General features: G+C 41.3%; 1 protein-coding gene across 2 annotated transcripts in view; it reads left to right on the forward strand.

Moving 5' to 3' along the window:
• The window catches only part of LOC126401465 (protein jagged-2-like), an 80,600-nt gene that overhangs the window by 12,781 nt on the left and 44,721 nt on the right, over window positions 1-23,098 (forward strand). For both annotated transcript variants that reach the window (XM_050062732.1, XM_050062734.1), the window contains exon 3: window positions 15,295-15,352. In XM_050062732.1, the coding sequence (XP_049918689.1) occupies window positions 15,295-15,352 (58 nt within the window). The remainder of the gene's footprint in view (window positions 1-15,294; window positions 15,353-23,098) is intronic.

The following is a 23,098-nucleotide window of genomic DNA, read 5'->3' on the forward strand; positions in this document are numbered from 1 at the left end:
CGCAAAGGGTCGCAAAGGGAGACAACACCAACTTAGTGAAACATTTGAGCAACCAAACCGTGACGTCCGTACCGAGGTACTTACCGAACCATGATTTTTTTGGTACCGTTACACCCCTACTATTTATTGTTCTAAAGGTTTGTATCCAAAAGGACTTTTCCTTTGGAAAGTACCGAAGAGTGTCAAAAAGTATCGAAATTCATATTGGTATTGGTACCGAAACAAAGATTTTGGTATCGTGACAACACTAGTTGTTACATATCAGCATATCAGATATCGGCAAAAAATCCAATATCGTGCATCCCTATTTAGCGTATAATAAAATTAATTTTCAGTCCTGGCTTATGCAAATAGTGAAGTTTGACGACATGAACACCAGCGACTGATAGCTGCGCTCTCTCCAGCACCAAACAGGAAGCAGCAAACTGAGTAGACAGTAAACATGGAGAGGACTCTTGGGGAGGCGCAAGTATGTGAACGAGTCTTGGTTCTCATGTTCTGTGGAAAAGGAGGAGAAACTGTTGAGTTGTGGAGTCCATGTTTACTTAGATGAGTATCTGATCCACCAAGCAGCACTTATTTCAGGGAGAAATCCTAATTTTTGAAACCCTTCTCATTCCCACGGTCTCCTCCCACTAAAATAGCGCAGCTGACCAACAGAGGCTGGTAGCGTGTTGAGACGGCAAAATCCAAAATGTAAAGTTTGTACAGTTTATCTTTAAGGATTGAATTGATGCTGCATTGACAAGAATACTGTCGACATATGGTGCCTTTTATCTTGTGTTTCTGGAGTTGCATATTTTTGCAGACAAGTAAGGAATTCTTAGTATTTTATATTCTTAAAAGGGACTTTGGTGTGGTATTTTCCACCAGATGCGGAATGGGAAATATTCTTACAAGGAATCTAGTGGTAGTCTTGCAGTTTGTGACCCTGCGAGATCCCTAAACTTTGCAACATCTTATAGTGTGTAACTAAAAACTCACATTATCCTCACATGTGAGAAGGTGTCAGACTTTTGTGAAAATCTTTTCAAAGTATTTTTAAAGTCTTGTAGTAGGCACAGGTCGGCCTTGAGTTAAGATTATTTTGTCAGTTGTAAAACCACATTTAGTAAATTAACTGAACTACATGAGTCAACATTTCTTTTAGTTTACTGCACTCTTCATCTTCTTCTCTGACTCGATGTATCTGTGTCTCTTTCTCTTTGTGCTCATACTTAAATGAACACAATGACACCTGTCCAACTCTGCACCTGAACTGCTGTCACACCACTTGAAGTTTCTCCTCCCACTGAAGAGTGTATGTTAAAACAACAGTCAGAGTTTATGTTGCACACAGCAAACTGCGGTCTCTCTCCTTCCACCTCCTCTCAACATGAAGCAGTTTTATAAGTCTTTACTGTTTGGTGCAGGGGGGCGTTTATTCGTCACATCTGCGCTCAGGTGGATCAATGATGAAGGAGCCGGTCGGGGTTTTCCCACGGCGTGAATATCACTTTCCCAGCAGCGCTGTGGAAACGAGGGCTGCCTTAACCTCTTTGTCACGGCACCTTTCAGCGGGAACAATGACTTTATACCTCGGCCTTTGTGCCCAGATATTGAGTTATCAAGACGAGCGCAGGGAGAGAAACGGAGAGCTGGAAGAGAGAGATGGAAACAGAGGGAAACGGAGATAGAGGAGGGCAGCTGCGCCGGGCAAAATGTCAGGAGTGGATTTGAGAGCGTTTACATAAGGCCTCTCTTGTGCTGCTCTCTGGAGTGCAACATGCTGAATCTGGTATTCACGCCTGCTTCAGGTGTTGGCTTCTCGCTTGACACGGAGCTCTGAATTTATAGCTGCATCCAGTTGTTAGCAGACGGGGATGAAAAGCCTTATTTAGGATCCATCTCAGCAGCTGCTGGTGTTCGTGTGTCATCTGCTGGGCCTCCCAGAGCGTCCCATCCACCTGATTTCCAGATCTTTCACTACTTTACAGAAACTAGAGCAGTGAGGAGATTACAGGGGAACATGTAATACAATGTCAGGCATCAGATGTGAGTCCCTCTTGCTTTGTGGTGACATTTGAGTTGTCGCCTGAACCCAATATGTCATCTTCCAATCACTCTGTGTGACTTCAAGTTAAAAGTCCTGAAGGGATTTAATTAATTTGATATTATATGAGATAAAAAAGAAAAAAAATATCCATACCCTCACCTTGCATTGAGCATATTATTTAAATATTCATCAGGCAATTTGTCATTTTCTCCTGCATATTTGTGTTTGTGCTGTGGTTCCGTCGTAGCTGTTGCTTCCTCACGCTGTAGGACATTTGCGTAAGTGCTATATGTAGGCAACTGGACTTGTTTGAGTTTTCAAGCAGTGACTGGATGACTGAGAATGTTCACCAACACGACATTTGCGTAAGGACTACTTTACTAGTCTCCAAACCTAAATAACAAAATTTGTCATTCGCAGTTGGAAGCAAAGGAAACAGTTCTGTACATAGCACTCGCCTCAGCTCGCTAGTTTTCTCCACTTTGCATTAACGAAAAAAAAACAACCAATTGTTGAGTCCAGTGTTTCTCCATAGCACCCCTAGGGGTAATTTGGAGTACTGCAGGAAGTACATAAGAAACTGTCAGAGCAACTAATCAATTACATGATGACAAAAATTGTGTTGCCATAAATTTAGTGATGGATTCTGAACATTTGATATGTTGCGTTTAATTTTTTCCAGTTAAGAGCTTGTAGTTTAGTCCATCAGTCAGTGTGCAGTGTCCTCGTGGGGACGTTTCATTCCCCAGATTTAGCTGTAGAGTGAGTAACACTGTAACGCTGCTCATCGGTGCAGGTAGCTGCGTACACAGACGGGCAGCTGCCTAGTGGAAGAGTCTTTCCTTGGTCAAACTCCAAGATATCTTCTGCCCTTTGTGTTAAAGCGGTTGCTCACAGCAACTTAATACGATACAATCACAGGCCTTTGTTTGATATCTAGTGTCTGCAAAAGATGTAGTTGCACATTACAATCTGTTGTTAGCATAGTTAGCTTACCCATTCAAACTCTGTATGGGGAAAAAAGGAACCAATAGTCCAATATTCATATTGAAAAGGTCAAATCTAATTCGACTGACAGAATTTCTGAGTCAGATACAGCCCTAGTTGAAAGTCAGTCTCCTTTTGATGCTCTGCTTTTTCTCAGTTAGCATCTTTACACCTGTGATGCCGCCAGTTCCTCCTTGTGTCGCAGGTTTCTACTGGTACTGGCATCCTTATAGCTCCATGTCTGAGTACACACACACACACACACACACACACACACGTACACACATCCATGTCATTTCAATCACGTCAAAGTCTCAATCATGTTGTGAAAACCTACTAAATCTCCTCAGTGAGTCACTGTGGACTTTTACGGTCATGGTTGGTCTGAATTTGTCTCTCTCCTTCTCCTTCTCTCTCTTTCTCCTCTCTCTGTCTCTGTCTGTTCTTTTCTTCCACTTCACTCTGTTTACAGCCTGTTATCGAATCAGTAGCTTCAGCCAAGCATTTGAACTGGTCACAGACACATTCCCAGTATTACACGAGTTTGTAGAGAATCTGTCAGACAGTCCACATTTTCACAACTGTTGTATAAAGGCCTTAAATATCTGGAGGACAGTTTTCACAGGGACTGTGGGGACTATTTTGCACCAGATAATTAAGTGAGCTTTATCTGAGAATTAATGCTGTAATGAGATTAAATATTCACTTTTATTATTTAATTTCTCTGTTCTTTATGCTCTGTTTCTGACAACCTTGCAGCCTTCCTTTATAAACTCTCTGTGCCCTGCTGTCACCGTGTTATAAAGCACAGACGCCAGAATCAAAATCATGGTACCTATTGTGATGCATATACCCTTAAGGAGAATCATAAACACCTCTGAGTCTAAGATTATGAGCTGTGAGATGAGTGATAAGTGATTGTGGTTGTGATGTGAGGTGAAGTAGTGAAGGATAAGACAGCATCTCTGCTCCTGCTTAGTGGTTGCAGTACACCGAGCTGTATACGCACCGTGGTGGTTGAGAGAGTGGGAGTGTAGGTTGAGTCGGTGCAGCCAGATTCCCGGCGGCAGCATCTGATTACAGACGATTTGACGAGGAGGTAATAAAAAACTGAGCACAGTGTTGTACTCAGATTTAATCTCTGTACGTGCTGTGACTTACAGAGATCATCGGGCTGTGTTTGAAGTCTTTGGCACCTTTGTTTAATCAAGAACAAACAGAAATTGTGGAAACAAGTGGAAATACTCACCATGAGTTAGAGTCATTTTTATCTTGCTGTGTATCCAAGACTAAAAGAGTCATCTGTCTTTTCAAGTGTGTCACTGCATCAGAGGGCTAACCAATGGATTTAAGGCGGTGTTTTCCCCCACTGCTTTCTTTACACAACATACATCGATTTACTATAAAAGACAAATTCTCAGAATTCCTCTCCGTCGCTGGAGGAGCCGGCGTAACCTGGAGCGACAGAAATAGCTTTTCACGCGTTTGGTGTGGGAAAAGTGAATTGGGTCATTTTTCCATTCTGCAGCTCAGTATAAAGACCTGATTAGATTAGCTTTGATTAGATTTGCCGTCTGAACGAGGCCTCCTGGGGGAGGGCTGGTGCGGCGGGGCCTCCTTAGAGAGAAGAGGTGGTGCTGGTGGTGGCGGGTGGAGGAGGAGATGGAGGGGCGGTGGGCTTGTTCTGTTAATAATGTGCTAAATTAACCATCCCAGCTCCTCTCTGCCGGGAGCGACATGTTTTATTCATGTCAATAGACTAACAGGTGTGACATGACAGGTGTTGCTGCTGCTTTTTTTTCTTTTCTCCTCTGATCACAACTCGGGGAAAAGTTGTTAATTGGGTCTCAGGATTTTTCTTTCTTTTTTTTTATACCACTAACGATTCCCTGCTGCTGTGAATTTTCAATTAAAGGAATATTCCTCTTGATTTTAGTCCACCTTTAAATGGAAAACTGCTTTAAAGCGAAAATGTTCCAGATATTTGTGATGCTAAACACACATTGTGGTGTTTTCAACATCTTGTCAATCAGTATTTGATACCAGAACTTCTTTGAGTATCTGCTGGTGATATTTTTGTCGCTCATTTTAGCTTCCCCGTCATTCTTCTGTTCATTACAAGCAAACCAAAAATGTTTTTCCCATTGAAGAGTCACCAAACACTGGGGATGGGTATTGTTAGGACTTTATAATATTGATACCAAGCGGTAGTCTCTGGGGCTGAAAAATTAAGCCAACATGGAAGTGCTAAAAACTGCAGTTCCTCTAATGGCCACTTGAGGCTGGCTCCAAAAGTGAGTCAATCCCCACAGACCTCCGTGTTAAAAAGCCCGACTTTACAGCAGAAATAAACATGTTTACAGCCTGGTGCAAAAACAGTTTTAGTCTGTATAGCTTGTTTCCCCGTTCCTGACAACTGTACAGGAAGGTATTTTTTTTACACAACTCGCCCGTTAACATTTTATTAAGCTTGAAGTTACACATAATTAAGGGAGAAGCCGCTGAGAGAAGGTCGTCTACTTATAGTGTCCTCGGCTTCTCAGTCAGATCCACCCCTCACTGTTCCACAGTGCCAGCCTCTCGCCCAAATATGGTCATGTCTGGCTCCAAAAAAGCCAAAATGGTTACAGCCGAAACGCCAAACTCAAACCAGTGGGTAACATCAAGGTAGCTACGTCCATTACTTTGAATCTCCATATTTTTTTGCAGAAACTAAAGACATGACATGAAAAGATGTGGAAAGACTCACCAGTTATTTTATTATTTATCTGTTTTTACGGAAATAACAAGTTTAATTGTTTCCTGAGTTCCTTGTAAATCTAATGAAGGAGTAACTGTTACCAATGTCTGATCAACAGATGTCTGGTGCTGATGTGATGTAATGCTGCTTCACTACCAGAAGCTGAACTTAATCAATATTATAAATTAACAACAGTCCTTGAACTTCTCCAGAGCTAACAGAAATAGATGCAAAAAAAAATAGCTTGATGCTGGTAGCTCTCCTATCATCAGGGGACAGTCAGGAATATGAAAATGACTGCCATGTCAGAATGAATTAATAATACATAAATTCAGATAGCAGCACTCTCCTCGGCTGCTCGATGATCCTCCTGACAGAAACTTTATAATCTGTCCATGTCAGCGCTGGTCCTCAAGGACGTCTCTGCTGACATCCAAAATTTATGACTGCACATGTGGACCATATGCACCGACTTCACATATGTGAACATGTCTGCTTATGTGTACAACCACTGTAGTGCAAACACTGAGCAGGCTGCAAGGAATGATTATTTTCATCATGGATTAAATCAGCTAATTGGTCATTTCTTGATACAGTATTTTTGAAAAGGACTTAAATTACTTAAATGTGCTTTGATATTCCAAGGGGACCTATTATCATGTTCATGTTTATTCTTGTATTTTGGGTTAATCTAAATTAATCACATACATCAACTTTTGATACGAAAGTATCAAAATTTCAATTCAAATGAATTTTGGCAGATGTGTCGTAGCAAATGCTGGATTTTGGACACGGACACTGCAGAGGACAGTGCTCCTATCAACAGTTCCATCTGGGCGTTTTTTTTAAATGTACATGTTCCATTCACGGGGCCAAGCAGTGTCATCTCGCCTGCCTCCATCATGCGACAAAGCCACTGCGGCCTTTAATGACACACCGGGTCAAAGTGCATCACGTAACACGATTAATCAGTGTTAATCTTTGCAACACATTTTTTTTCTGTGATTAATTAATCGAAATTGATGCATTTTTTTGACAGCACTATCAAAAACATTTTCATTTTCCTCACACCTGTCTTCACCCTTTGCCTTAAACGCTCCATTTTAGCTTCAGTCTCTTTAAGACCTTCTCCCAAAAACAGCTCAGTCAGCACATCTCGGCATCTTTGCACCATCACTGCAGCTAGGAAATGACTGTAAAGGAGCATAGCAGCACTTTCTAGCGTGAAACACCACCAATTAAAGCTTCTAAACCAAAATCTTCAGAACTGGACATGGTCCAGTAGAAATACAATTCGAAATCAGGGAGAAATTGACAACATCAGCAATAGAGATTACATGTTTCCCTGATGTTAGCATGTAGCTACATGTAGCAATGTACTTGAAAAAAATCTTAAAGCTTCTAAACCAAAATCTTCACAATTAGACATGTTCTAGCAAATATGTGATCCAAAACTGGGGAGAAATTAACAAAATTAGCAACCAAAATAAACATGTTTCCCTAACTTTAGCATGTAGCTACATGTAGCAGTGTAGCAATGACTTTAACGGAGTATAGCAGCACTTTCTACCGTGAAAAATCACCAATTAAAGCTTCCAAACCAAACTGTTCAAAACCTGACAATTTTTATCTGAAATCAGGGAGAAATTAACAACATCAGCAACAAAGATAACATGTTTCCCTGCTGGTAGCATGTAGCTACATGTAGCAGTGTACTTGCAGCCAGGGAATGACTGCGTTAACGGCACTTTCTTCTGTTAAAAAAGAATAATAAAAGCTTCTAAACGCAACCGGGCATATTCCAGCAGGGATATGATGTAAAATTAAGGAAAAATTGACACCATCAGCAACCAAGATTACATGTTTTTCTGACATTAGCATGTAGCTACATGTAGCAGTGTTTGTAATGTGAGCACTTGCCGGGAGCAGATGACCATATAAGGAGATCCATCACGTTGTGACATCAGATTGTAGCTAAAGTAGGAAAAATGTTGGAAACAGAGTATTGAGAACGTTTTTTTGCTCACAGGGGTTTCTTTTACGTATACTTACTTCATTATTCGAAACTTTGGCCACATTGAATATGAACATCTGGCATTGTAACATTACATGTATGACAGAAAATAAGGAAAAGCATAATAGGGCCCCTTTAACATGTGATATTTTCTGTCAATCTGCTCTTACCATTAGGTCTGTCCTGTTTTTCTAGTATGAATGTGATAAATTATTATAGGACTGTTTGATTTGTATACAAGTGGCTTTTCTTGTGGTTTTATTTCCCACATCAGTCTTTGTGTACTGTCCAGTAGTTCTCCAAATCATGGGGAAGTGATTTGACTCCACTTCATAAACACCACACCCAATTTAAAGGCCACCAATGGTACGTTATAGGCCAGACCATGGCCGCTTCAAAGTGGAATATTAAATTTTTTCACAGACAGTAAATCAAGAGGGGAAGTGAAAGTGACTCAGAGAAGTGTTGTAGCAGCAGCAGGGGTACTGAGGAATAAATCTTATTAGCATGTATAGAAAACAGAATTCACAGAGCAGCTCCAGACTGTACAGTTTATTCTCAGCAGAGCTGTGTGTTGCTGGCGGCTGTTCCTGCCGTAATTTATTCATTGAACAGGTGAAGGCGGCGAGGAGTGGGCTGGTTTCTCCTCGCCTAATGAAAACTCAAATCCCTCTGACTCCTGTAAATTGGTTAGGAGGTGTCAAGTGTCTCCCAACACGTCCCCACCCTCCCCACCCCTCCTACATATCACACACACGCACTTAAAGAGCACACACACACAGTCACAGTCACAGAGTCGACTCATAAGGTCGTCTCACTGCAGACAGCAGGGACGTGACACTTTGATCCTCCAGCTCCTGTCCTTCAAGGACACACACACTTTAGTCACACACACACTCAAAAATGTATACACACACATGATACACACACTGGTGTCAGGCTGCTCTGAGGCCGTGGGACAGCCCCATCTGTCTGGCAGCCAGCGGCGGTGACATTTAAAATTGATTACAAAGGGAAAGATTGATTATGATAATGTCCACTTATTTTCAGTCATTATGGAGTTATGGCCCCTCGCTGGGCTCATTAATCACTGCGCTGTCATCTGGAGCTGATGAAGACGAGCCTCCGTCTGAGGTCATCGTTTGTGGATTATTATATTCAAACTAATCTGAGTGTAGTTGTGAGACTCTGACCCAAGTAGTAAGGAGTACACGTACTATTAACACTGCGCTTAATCATCTTAATTGAACAACTATAAGTCCGGTCTCTTCCCTCAGCACTCCAGTTGGTGTGCCTTTATGTCATGCTGTGTCCTGATCAGTGGTGGAATGTAATCAAGTATGTGACGTCTCCTTTAAATCTACCTGGTTTTGTGACAGAAAAAGATCCACGAAGTTTCCTCAAGTCTTGTTAAAAATACGCGGTTTTGTCGCCAGAAAAAAGTTCGCTAAATTTTCTGATGCCTTGTTATAACTACCTAATTTTTTTCACACGATTTTTTTGACAGAGAAACAGCTGCCACATGTCCTGACATCTCGTTAAAGAATACCTGGTTTTGTCGCCAGAAAACAGCTGCTAAGTGTCCCAACGTCTCGTTAAAAATACCCTGTTTTCTCAAGCACTTTTACTTTTCATGCTCTAAGTGCATTTTGCTGATTATACTTACATACTTTTGGAGTTCTTCTCCACGTCCGGCCCTGATGGTGTGAACGGGAACAGACAACCTGCTTACACCCTGTCTGAGACTCACCTGATGAGATTTACATGATAGTGTGATCAGTTTTCAGCTCCACAGGATGGATCATCACATTTTTATTTGCAAAATAGAATCCTAAAACTAAACATTGTTACATTAAAATCTAGTAGGGATCAGGGCTGTCCTGAATGCTTTGAATCATCAAAGCTTCAATTGTTGCCTTGGTAATTGGCGTCCAAATCAGTGTTCAGATGCTTCCACTTTTGTTTTTCACCACAAAAATGGTGGAGGAAATTGAAAGGAGGTGGCCAGTGTTGGTCGCAGTCAATGACCTCCACTGCAAGCATTAAATTGGTGGTCTGACAAGGAGAAGGAACACGTGACACGAATTGTGGATGGGTATCTGCGGCTGCCAATGTTAGTGAAGCACTTGCTTTGCATCGACATTTCGAGTCAATAATAACCTACAGAAATATTGCTTGCAGTAGTCCACCTCCACACATGCAGCGGCGCAAAGTCCTACTAATGTTGGCTCAGGTGTTTGATTAGCATATATGAATATGACTGATTACCATCAACCACAGCACTGTGTCCTGTCAAAGCTTCAAATATCTGTGGGTAGTTACCGCCCTAGGGAAGATGCCAAGTGGAGAAACAGGAGGTAGTTAATATTACACCGATGTCTAGAGCTTTATACCAAAAAATGTAGACGAACTGCACTGCAACTGGAAGGAATATGGTGACCGCTTTGTGTTTGTTGCCTCGACTCATTTGTTTGGCCAATCAGGATCGGCAGCACTGTTAGCATTGTCTGAAGGTACAGAGAAACTGGGTTTAATCAGCTCCTTCAACTCTTTCTGTAAAGGTATAATATGCAGGAAATGTTGGCTACTGTTTGTAAGCAGTATCGCCAGCAAAAGTGAAAGTGATAGCCAACCCCAGAATCGCTATATTTGAGTTTCTCGGCACAGCAGCTGCAGTTTTTGTGCCTTCTTCTTGGATGCCTGGTGCTTACAGTCTCACTACTGTTTTTGAAAGTCTTGAGTTCACCTGAGCACTGTGCCCAGGAACCTCCCAAACTGTTTTTAGGAAACTCCTGCATAGTATACCTGTAAAGTTCTGTCATACAATGGAGAAAAAGAAAGCTCTGTAACTCTGAACAGTTCTGCTGCTTGATGCTACATTATATTACTGCAGCAGTACTGACGTCCAGCAGTGCAGTGAGGCTCCTCCACCAGGTGGTTGAATGAAATATTTCCAGCAGTTGCATTTACAGTGTGAAGAAAAGAAGTTTGAAGCCTGTCACACACAGTGTCCCTGTCACGTCTTACTGTAGTGATGTGACTGCCAAGCTCTACTGGCTCTCTCATGATGATGGTGTAAAACACGCTCAGAGGGGAAAGATGGTAAAACATGGGACTGTGAAAAAGCTGCTCTCTCTCTGGAAGTTACATGATGTTACATGGACACCTTCAGGCTCACAGAAGCTGTCTGATTTGCTTGTTGATTTACCAGGTGTGTGTCAGATTGGTCCAGCTCTGTGTTTCAACATTGGCAAATGAACTGAATCATAAGGGTTGATGAGGAACTACAGGAAGTTCCTATAGACTCATGTGGGTTCAGAGGCTGAGGGTCTTGCTCCATCTCTAGGTATTTGTTGCTTAGTATGGATCAGGTCAGCATGTGTTTGAGGGAAAAGGAGACCTCAGCCTGCTTTCTTTTCCAAAAACTACCTTGATATTTAGTCACATAAATGTCTGTTCTCATGTAAATGCACTGGTTATTATATCCTCTTTGTTCTTTTTACAGTTTTGACATTCAGCCACACATACAGCAAAACTGTGATCAGATCCTTTTCACTTTCCAATGACATCTTTGTGGGGAAACTTTATGCCGGCAAACAACAGTTTTAGCATAGTCATTGAATTTAGTCACATTTAGTCATTGAAGTAATGAGTGCGACTAGCAGTGACAACAGTTTATTCTTGACTTTGAAAATAGCATCAGACAAATAGCGTCTTTTTGTTGCTATTTTCCAACATTTAATATGACAAGAATTCGTTAAAAAATGAAAATAATCATTCATTGCATTTCTACTGTGGGCTTCTTTCTTGTAGATGATGTCAGTAACATTTCCTTTCCTGGGGACCAAGTCCTGATTTTTAGGCATCTGACACCTTGTCGCCTTTCTAGTCTTCCGACCAATCAAAGCGCTTTTTATACTACGAGTGTAAATAAAATACACAATAAAACATGACTGCAATATATTGCGATTTATACCCTTTTTTCAACTGTAAATAATTTCCACAAAGGAAAACTTTGTCAGCATCTGTTTTATCTGAGAAGGTGAAGTTTTCAGTCCGTTCGTCTCACTGCAGCGATTATTTTTTGCAGCAAAACGTATCTAGTGGACTGAAAAAGCACTTGATGATATTATTCTAGGAGGTCACCTAAAGTTTAATTTGCATTTGTCATATTAATAATTTATATAACAAAAAAAAATAGTAGTGTGATGCGAGTGACGGCTAGCTGCCTCTGGACAACTGAGAAGCACTCAAGGACAGGATTTGATCCAGCTTGCCTGACTAAGACAAAGACTGCAGTCAAGCTAGCTGTCACTCCAATCTCCATGGTCAAACCAGCCGCTGCCAAAGTTGGGGACAGACGTGCAGAACAGAGCGAACTCCTTTCGACTAGAGAAGACGTAGTAATGTTGCTCGCAAAGCAGCACACACAAACCAATTCTGACTCCTTCCTGGTGTTTTCACATGATATGCAATGGTGATTTAAAAGAATTAAATAGGGGGCATATTTGCAGGTCAGACTGGTGCACCTTGTCATAAAATTTAGTTGCACTGTCTCCAAAATGGTCGCAAAATGTGCCTCAATGGTCGCAGTCTGGAGCCCTGCAGCTCCAAACCTGCTTGTTGTGAACACACCCAAAAGCAACGACCGAATACTTGTAACAACATGGTTTCATATCTGACTCATGACTTGGTCTCTCCTGTGTCTTTTCTGTCTCTTCCAACTGTGAACTACCCAAATCTGAGCGCCATAAAATGACCTTTAAAGTGCTGTAAAACACTTAAGCCCTCTACCTTGTCGTTTCATGTTTCTGTCTTCTCCCTGTCTCTAATCTCTCCCAGCACCACTTTGTAACCTCCCCTGTAATCTTCCCTGCAGCCCTCACTCACTCTGAGTCAGACTTGGGTCATGGGAACTCACAGCTGCTCGTCCGGCCCCATGCAGTTGACAGACGGCGAGCTCCGTTTCGGTTTGTTTGCTGATGCCCGTGAAAAAAAAGGAAAAAAATAGCCCTGCACCTGAAACAATCCAGAGTTTGAGTTTGTTGCTGTGGGATGGCGGAGTCAGTCTCCTCTGGGAAGTAGGGCATAGTGTGCAGGCATGCTGCGCCTTTACACACAATATCCCCACAATACTGAACTGCAGCACCTAATAGTGTTTAATAATTGATTTAATGTTGGTATTAATCTACACAATACTAATAGCGTTTCCTCTAATGAATGTGTTAACGTCTGTCACTGAAACAGACCCAGTGAAGAATCCACCTGATCAACTTTAACTTCAGCTCAATGCTTTATGTACAACACGTGTCTAACTGGTGACTCTTAAGCGTTAAAGGGACAGTTCACCCGAAAACCAAATGTGCATATTTTTCCTCTTACCAGTAGTGCTATTTATCAGTCTAGATTGTTTTGGTGTGAGTTGCTGAGTGTTGGAGATATCGGTCGTAGAGATGTCTGTCTTCTCTCCAATATAACAGAACTAGATGGCACTCAGCTTGCAGTGCTCAAAGCTCCAAAAATATATTTTAAAAGAACTCAACAGCAATGTCTCTTTCCAGAAATCATGACCCAGTTACTCAGGATAATCCACAGATCTTGTTGTGAGCAGTTTTATGTGGGAACTATTTTCTTTCTACCGAACTATTCCACAAAGAAGGAAGCGTGCATCTACTGCTAGCTCACCTAGCACCATTAAGCTAGCTAACGTTACTTTAACGCCATTACTTTTTATATCTCACGCTGTCACAAGCGCAAGCCTCTCGTCCATGAGTAGATGCACACTTCCTTCTGTGCGGGGATACGGTTGACCGGTTAGCACCACAAGCTGAGTGCCATCTAGTTTTATTTTATCGGAGATGTCAGACATCTCTACGGCTGATATCTCCAACACTCGGCAACTCACACCAAAACAATTTAGACTGTTTAAAAGCGCTAATTGTAAGAGGAAAAATATGTATTTTTGATTTGGGGTGAACCTTCCCTTTAAGAAAACTTTAGCCTCGGGTACATTCAGTCTGAAAAAAATACGGTTTCTGGCGTGCAACAGACTTTGAGGTACGTTTTGTCTTGTTTGGTGGGTGTGTCAGGGGTGTTGCCCAATCAGCAGCGACGTGTAAATAAACCAAAGTCTAGTTGACCCTTACTTATTGTACATACAGTTTTTGTTCTGGCATTGTAAACATATTTCCCATGCAAATAAAGCCTGTTTAAATTGAATTGAATTAAACCCTGTGGCATTAAAAGGCTACAAACAACAGGTTGTTTAACGCACCACCATTTTTCTTTGAAAGAACGTTTTGCTAAATTTTCGGGAGCGAGCTGAATGCAAGTTTTTTAACCAGAAGGGAAAAATTTTCTGAAATTTGATATGACAAGAAGTAGTCAAAAAAAAAAGTTAATAATCATTCATAGCAGCTCAAGTCCTGATTTTTAGGTATCTGTCACTGCAGTTTTGAATGTGATCGTCTCACCTGATGAAAGACGAATTTAATCAAGTTAACGCTGCCTCATCTGAACATAAACTTAAGGGCTATAGACCAACTTTTTCCGCTAGTAGCACTGCTGCTCCTTACTCAAAATCTGAGGAGCATCAGCACAAAAATTAGGAGCACCACTTAAATCATTGTATAGACTGGGGATCAAACTTGATCACTGACTGAGTATTGAATACTATCATACTTTACTTCCCTAAGAAATGTGCAGTAGCCATTGTGTGTACAGACCTAGTTAAATCAAGTTTTGTTATGCTGACACAGTCTTTATTTCAGGCCACAGTATGCTGCAAGAACCTCTGAACATTATTGATTCCATCATCCCAAATGTCTCCCCTGCTGCTTGAATTAAAAGGCACACACAGTCTTTACCAGATCCCCGTGGAGAGGGCAGGAAAACCAGATTTCCCCATCGGAAATCAATACAGTACCACACAAAGTGCCCTTGAGCAAGTCATCAAATCCCTGCTAGTTCCAGGGGCGCTGACCTCCCTGTGGAGCCGAGGAAAAGACGAAGATACGCCCGCTGGGATCAATACAGTGTGATCGAGAGAGAGAGGGTGAATCCCTGCCTGAACTGGATTCAGATTTTGGCTCTGAAACCAGATTATGATAATAAAGCTGAGCTGTGTGGTGAAATATGAAGAAGGTGTTGGTTTCCAGGTGAATGTTTTGTTCCTCAGCAGAACAGTGGCTTCACTGGTTAACTAGCCCGGGGCACATGGAGGCTAATCAGTGACAGCAGTGTGGGAACGAGACTTACTTTCCCATCGTTATTCAGCTTTTATGCAGATTATGTGTGTGTGTGTGTGTGTGTGTGTGTGTGTGTGTGTGTGTGTGTGTGTGTGTGTGTGATAGTACATGTGTGTCTGTTTATGAGTGACGGCAGCTCGTATCTGAGTTTCTGTGCACGTCTGCGTCTTCAAGTGGGCATATCTGAGTTTCTGTGTGTGTATGTGTGTGCTGTGTTTCTGTATTAGCGTGCACTGTGATAACCTCTGCCCCCTCCCTCTGTGTGTTTCAGCGAGCGTACACTGTGATAGTGGAGGCGTGGGACAGGGACAACGGCACACACAGCAATGGTAAGGATCACCCTGCTGGACTGTTTTAAAACTCCTCTCCGCTCTCCATCCCAAATCACTCTGTGCTTTCACCCTTCTTCCTGTTTCGAAATGCTTTTTTTTTACATATTAAAGCTCTAATAAATGTGATTTTGCTGATGTCACAGTATTTGTTTCATATTTTGGCTCGCCTGGCGGGTAACTATGGCTTCCAGATACGCTGCTATTAAAGTCAGGAGTCTAGTTCAGTCCATATCTGATTGTTCACTGCACAGGAGATGATGTGTTCCTTTGCCAATATGATTGTCCTTGTTGAATAAGACCTAGCTAGCAAATGCTAAGTTGGTTGGTTGGTTTGTATCAGGCACACTGACACCTTTGCAGACGCAGCAGATTTGGATGAGCTGGCAGTAGCTTGAAAAAGACCAGAAACAGACAGAAACAGTGGAGGGAACGCTAACCTAATTCATGACATGAAACACCTGCTGTCTTTTGACCGAAATGAAAATCTTGTCATGTTTTTGGATCGTTGCTTTGTGCGAGAATGTCGCTTTCATGTGCACGTCTTCCGTTCACATGACCTTCATTTTACAAACCATCTCTGTTCACATTAGAACACAAAAACGACTCATCTGGCGTTAGCTGTCTGCCTCAGTCTGACGTTGTTGTAAATGTTAAAGTGTACAGGCTAACGTTTCCTATTTCAAAACACCTTTTGGAGCTCTCATCATAGTCGATTCCCCTTTGACATAAGGACGTAGGAGCTCACTCAAAGGTACGAGTGGTAAGGGTTAAACGATTATCAGCCTGGATGATTATTGGCTGCGATACTTAGCATTTTTACAATAATTGAATTAGGGCTGCAACGATTAGTCGACTAATCGATGACTAATCGACTATTAAAATAATTAGTGACTATTTTAGTTGTCGACTAATCAGTTTGAGTCATTTTTCATAGAAAAGTACTTTAAAAGTATCCCAAAATACTCTTATTGCAGCTTGTTATATTCAAATATTGGCAGCTTTACACACTCTCCCATGACGGTGAACTAAAACCCTTTGGCGTGAGTACGAAACAAGACATTAGATGACATAATTTTGGGGTTTGGGAGAACATTTCAACACATTTTTCGATAAAACGATTAGTCGGCTAATCGAAGAAATAATCGACAATGAAAATAATCATTAGTTGCAGCCCTAAATCGGATGTCATAGCCGGTAAATAACTACAGCTCTGATGCCACCGCCTCCCTGTCTGCAGTTTCCACATTGTTGCCTCCCTCATTGTCCCCCCCAATTACATTTTGAAAAGGTTGCTAGGCTAATTTTGCAATGTAAAACATCACAAGCTAATAACGTTAGCATGTTGTATATAGTGGGAAAACATGTCTAGCTAAAGACTTGTTTTCGTCTGTGAACCTTATGAGTTATAATGAAGCCAAATTTTTCCCCCTTTGTTAAATACTGTAACAATGAAGCCGTATTTAATGCGTGTTTAAGGTGTGTTAGTTGAATCAATCAAACTAATAGAGTAACCCCATCACCAGCTTTTGCGCCATTTAAGTAAATATAAGTTGCTTCAAGGCAACTCCAAGTGTTTATCGGTTCCAAATATTGGTTATTGTTGTCCTTGATGACTAATTATTGGTATGAAAATGGGCCCCGAAACAAATGTATTAGTCCATCCCTAACAACTGATGCTCAGGACATGCAAAAGTTTTCCTTCCACTTCTCATCGTCAATAATCCCACTTTTGAAATTGTCCCTTTATCTGCTGGTTTGATGGGGCCTGATCCAACACTTTCGTTTCTGGCAGACTTCAAACTGTGGACACTGAGGTGGACTGAATAACACTGGGCTCAGCAGACACCTCAATTCGTCCATGGGGTTGTAGCAATATTAAGTTCTAATGTAAAGTAGTCGCTAGACCAATGAGTGCTAACAAATTGACAATCAAACCGGTCGTCTGCCATTGTTTTTGTGGTTTATGGTGCATGGTCATTGCACAAACCAGAGATTTGAGTTGTCAAAAACTTAAGAGTGAATCTAAAAGTGACCAAAGATTCCTTTTTTTCTGAGTGGAAGCCAACACATAGAGGAAAGTATCCATTTTAAAAAGATATAGAGCCTTAGAAGATGAACAGCCATCCCAAATATCACCTGTGAGCCGAGGCTTCCCGTACAGAGCTCTGACTTATGATTGACAAGTAGCCTGTTTGTGCTCCACCACCTTCTCCCCTTTCTCACCCTCTTCAGGGTCACTCAGACTGTTTTCGGCTCTCTTCTATATTAAGCCCGTGAGAGCATTGCATCGTTAAGCCATTAATTACAGACCACAGCGCTCTTTTTTCGTCCCCCACCCCCCCCTACACTCTTTCCTCTGATGTCTGTCTCCTAATTAGCATCCCGACAGCTGTCCGGCTACCGCACGCCACTTCATTATCCAGAAACACTGTGACAGGCTGGCATCCAGGCTGTCGTGCCTCGGCCTGGACGGCAGCTCTGCTGGTGGGACACTGAAGTCTCTGCCCGCTCGGCCACCTGTAGATGTGCCAGTGCGATGTCCGGAGGGATTCTTTATTAATACCCAAAGGCGGGAAGCTAGGAGGCAGTGACAGGCAGGCGGGAGTCGCTGACGTCTCCTCCGCCGTGTCCCGTCTCGTAGGCTTGGACTGAGTGTTTTCTCATTGCGTGATCACGAGTTTGATTCCTGAATCTGTCAGTGAGTCTGTCAGCAGCCAAGTGTCAGAGTGAAACATTACCTGCTCGCTCTACTTCATACTGGATAAGCTAAAAATATAAACCATATAAACTCAATTCCATGAATCTTTGTCTGTGACGGTCAGGAGAGTTACATCAGGAGACAGTCGAAAGTTACTGATGATTCTTTGCTTCTCTGTGTTTCGTTTTCACTCCTGTTTCTTGGATTTCCGACATTTTCAGGAATTACTTTGGACACACAGAGAGCAGGCATGAACCTGTCGCATTCAGCGTCAGTGATACTGCAGCATAATTAGAGAGAGTTGTCATGCGTTATGGGCCAGGTGTGCACAGCAATAAGAATCTGAGGATGCCCCGATCAAGTTTTGTTTTGCCCGAGAGCCCATTCCCAGTCCTCTGATTGTCTGCCAACACAAGTCCTCACAACACCGGGCTGTGTTTTTAATACAGCTCCGCATTTAATCTAAAGTGGAGTAGCAGTAAATTAAGTTAGTGAAACCAACTGTGACAGCTAGATCGCTCTGCATACGGAAAACACTTTGACAACTATTTGTGTTGTTGCCAAATATTTTGTACAGTACACAGTGATAGGGAGAGAGTTGACAGTGGGGATCTGAGAGGTTTGGACAGGATCTGTGCTCGAGTGATGAGGCTGATATTCAATTGGATGTTGATAACAATCTTGACAATTAATTGTTCAAGTCATTCATTAAGAAAATTGTCAATCATTCTCAGGTGTTTGGATTTTTTGCTGCTTTTCTCACTTCTGCCTTTCGTATTTTTCACTATCGATCAGTCTTGATGAATCAATTATTTGTCAGAAAAATGTCCAAAAATAGTGACAAATGTTCAGCCCAGTTCTAAATTCAAACATCCACAGTATTTTATTGACTTCATTTACAGTCATGGAAGAAAAATGGCAAATGTTTACACCTAAGAAGCTGAAACCAGAAAATGTTTTGTATTTTTTCATCATCTTAACTCAGATATTTTTGGTTGTTTGAACTGTTGGCCGAACAAACCCAACAATCTGAAGTAGGGCTGCGACGATTAGTCGACTAATCGATGACTAATCGACTATTAAAATAATCGTAGACTATTTTAGTAGTCGACTAATCGGTTTGAGTCATTTTTCATAGAAAAGTACTATAAAAGTACCCCAAAATACTCTTATTGCAGCTTCTTACGTTCAAATATTGGCAGCTTTACACACTCTCCCATGACGGTGAACTAAAACCCTTTGGCGTGAGTACGAAACAAGACATTAGATGACATAATTTTGGGGTTTGAGAGCGACAGACCGACATTTTTCAACATTTTAACACATTTTTCGATAAAACGATTAGTCGGCTAATTAAAGAAATAATCGACAGATTCGTTGACAATGAAAATAATCATTAGCTGCAGCCCTAATCTGAAGACACCATCTTGCCCTGAGGGCACAATTTTTGTGCGTTTTCTAGACCAGTGGTTCTCAAACTTTTTATCCCCAAGACACACCTGTCTAAATATCTGTGCACAGAAGCGTCTATAATGTTTGTTGTCCTTCTTACACCAACATAACTGTTTGCTTTTATTCACTTATATCAAATAACAATTGACAACCAATCATTACTCATGAAATACTTATCAATAAAATGATTCAAGAATTCATTTTAAACGTTTTAAAATTACAAAAAAGCATCAATAATGGTGACAAATTATGTCACACCATTTTAGAACCACTGTTCTAGACTAAATTAATGAATTGGAAAATCAGTTGATCAAGTAATAAAAAGTTGGGATGGGACGAGTCTGATTCAGACGCTTTTGAAACAGCGTCTGAAAAAAAGAAGGTGGGGCGCTGTTCCGCCTACACATACATAAGCACATAACTTCGTAGCACAGGAGAGGACAGACAAGTGAGGCGAGCGTTACTTGAGTTAACGGAAAGTCGTTACGTTACGTGCAAGATCGCTGCCAATATCTTTTTATTACCAAGAAACGTATGGAGCATAAACACGAGGCGGTTTCGTAGCTGTTTCCAGGTGATGGGTGTAAATTTCTTAGTGTTGACATAACGTTTCAAGAGAGAAACAATGCATCTAAGAAGTGATCGTCTCGGGCCCCTAAATCTTTAGTTTCCAAAAAAAAGAAACAATGCTAAAACTCTCTGTCAGTGTAAAGATGACTTCTTTAAACTGCTGATTCCTGCTTTGTGTTGCCCACTTGTTTTTCCAATTAGGAAATGATTACAGTAAAAAAAAAAAAAAATCCAAAACAGTGCTTCATATTCTGACTCATTTAAAGATCCCTTCATCTGTGAGAATCTCTCAGGACATCCTAATAAGGAATAAAGTCTGCCAAACAAAGAAATGATGAAGTCATCAGGATGATTACAATAATAATGTGATTACAGCAAGGTGTCTCCAGGTGAGGACCTGAAGGTAGTTTCAGTGTGTGAACAGGTCCGGGCAGCAGCAGGTTGGAGAGGCCTTGGGAAAGAGAGGCTCTGTGAAGACTGTTTATGCTTCAGGAAGCCCCCGCCTGTTTCAAAACAAGACACACAGGGCAGGAGATGTTGTTGACTCTGTGCGTCGGTGGATTGTCGGCTGGCGTGGAGACTCAGTGGAGGGTAGAGATATGCCGATACTGGGTATGTGTCAGGTACTGAACTGCCAGGAGAATCTCTGAAACGTGTGTCCACATAGAGGTTTTGTTTGGCAGGAAAGCAGCGGCAAGGAGCTGGGGATGCTTAATATCATGATATTAACGTTAGCGAGGTGGCTAACCTGATGCTACATTAACAGAGGGTGGACTACACAGTTAACAACAGGCTTACGGTGATTAAAGTTCAGATATTTTCAACCAGAAGCGCTCAGAGCGGCTGCACAAAAAAGCTGGAGCGCTCTGAAAAAAGAAGCCTGGCGTGGCGCTTTTCTTCAGACAGCTATCTAAACTGCTGAATAAGTGTTGCTGATTTTTCCTCCAGGTGTGACGAGCTAGGATTCATCTTGTGAAATGCAACACTCGTCCCTCTGTATGTTCTGATATCGTCACCATAACTGCTGAAGTTTGACAGTGTAGAAAAAGACTCCATTTTCCACGCTGTCCTGATTTACTGAGTCTCTCTGCGAGCTAACACACTGCCACAGATTTCAGTCCCACACCCACCACCTGAAACACCCAGGCACTCACTCACTGCTGTTCATCTCCAGCAATTAGATATAAAAATATAGACCAATCATGAGCTCTCTCTGTACTGGAGGAGACGCGCTAAGAGGGGCCGTTGTTACTAGGGAGAGCAGGAGAGAGTGGGCCATATAAAACCGGCTTATATAAACAACGAGGGGCTTCAGATCTGAGCAGCTGATCGAGTCGAGAGCAACATGATTGTCTGTGTGAAGAGAAGATTCGTTTTAGGAACAAAGCCTGGCTGTTTTTTTACAAAGACTGTTTTTTAGTTGTGTGCAACAAGCTGCTTGTAACTGGAGTGTTTTGTTTGGGAGCTGCAGCACTTTTGCTTTGACCTTTGACCTCTTTACAGCTTGTCGCTTGTAACAGTGGTGATCTTTGAACTCAAGTCAGGACTGTGTTCACACCAACACTTTTTTTGTTTTCCCTCACCTGGCATCTGATGTTTTCAGAACGATGTAGTCACATTCTTTCTACATGATCCACAAAAGGTCTAAAATACTTAAATGCTCAAATTAACCCTTTGAAACCTGGAGTGACGTCACTTTTCTCGTGCTGCTCTCACACACCTCTCCCAGGTATTCAAACCTTTGAACCCTGAGCAAATTGATGCAATTTCTTTCAAAAACATGGGGAAAAAAGCAACGAGCAACTTGGTAAGAAATGTCCCACAAATTGCAAAACGGAAAAACAGATTTAGAAAATTATTTAAAAACAAAAACTCGGAAAAAAGCACAAAAAATAATAATGATTCTTATTATTACATTTTAATATTATGTCACAAAATTATTTAAGCACTCTTTCAAGGTCATTTCCTCGTTTTTTGGTTGTTTTTGAACTTTTATTGAACTAACTGACTTGTTCTTAATTTTCTCTTTTTACTAATTTCTTGCTGATTTTTTTTTTATTTTCAATTTTTTGGATAATTTCTTCTTTCGTTGCTCATTACCTTCTTCCCGTGTTTTTAAAAGAAATCGAGCCATTTTGCTCATGTTTCAAAACATTAAAACATCAGCACTCAACATTCAGGCCTTACGTTTAGAAATACATGCACTTACTTACAAAAGCCCCTGTTTTAATTTTACAAACGAAACCAAAGTTGTAAACGTGTTAAATGTTACCTAAAGAAAAGCAGCTGTACAACAACTTTTCCAAATAAAATTATGTAAAATTCAATTTTTATTCTTAGTTTTCAATGGTCAGTGATACAAACGCGTTTTACTCTGTCCCCCCCCCCCCCAAAAAAATGTTTTTTACGCACAGTGGTTTTAATTCCTAGCAAGGAACTTTTTTAAAAAAAAAACTTTCCAGTAGTTTTATTTGAAGTAAATGAAAAATTAATTTGAACTTTTAAAATGACACAAAATACATATTCATCAAACAAACTATGATTCAAAGCTGCAGGATTTGTCCTGCATAGAGAATTAGGCGGCGGCCATCTTGAGGTGGCAACATCTTTGCCACCACAAAAACACAAAAGGGAACAAAACTCCTTTCTCTGCCACCCTATCATGTTTTAATATATTTGTATATCGCCAGCTGGCGAGTTCAAACTGCAGTCAGCGTTCACGTACCTCTACATGTATGCCCTAAGGCCGTCTTTATGGCGACTACAACGTTTACACCAGTAAAATATAAGGAAATGAAACAGGTTTAAATCAACTTTTTCCCACTTTACTGAACACAGAAGTTTAAATAGACACCTGTAAAACATGATATTAGTTCAGCACAGTGCACCTGTAAACATGAGAGCCACATATACCGATAAAAGCATTTACATTAGGAGGTAAATACTCATTATAAAGTGTCCTGATTTGTTGCGAGCAAAATCAAACATATTTCCAGGTGTGGGTACAAAAAGTTTTGAATGCA

Source organism: Epinephelus moara, chromosome 14, assembly GCF_006386435.1.
Source record: "Epinephelus moara isolate mb chromosome 14, YSFRI_EMoa_1.0, whole genome shotgun sequence".
NCBI lineage: Eukaryota > Metazoa > Chordata > Actinopteri > Perciformes > Serranidae > Epinephelus > Epinephelus moara.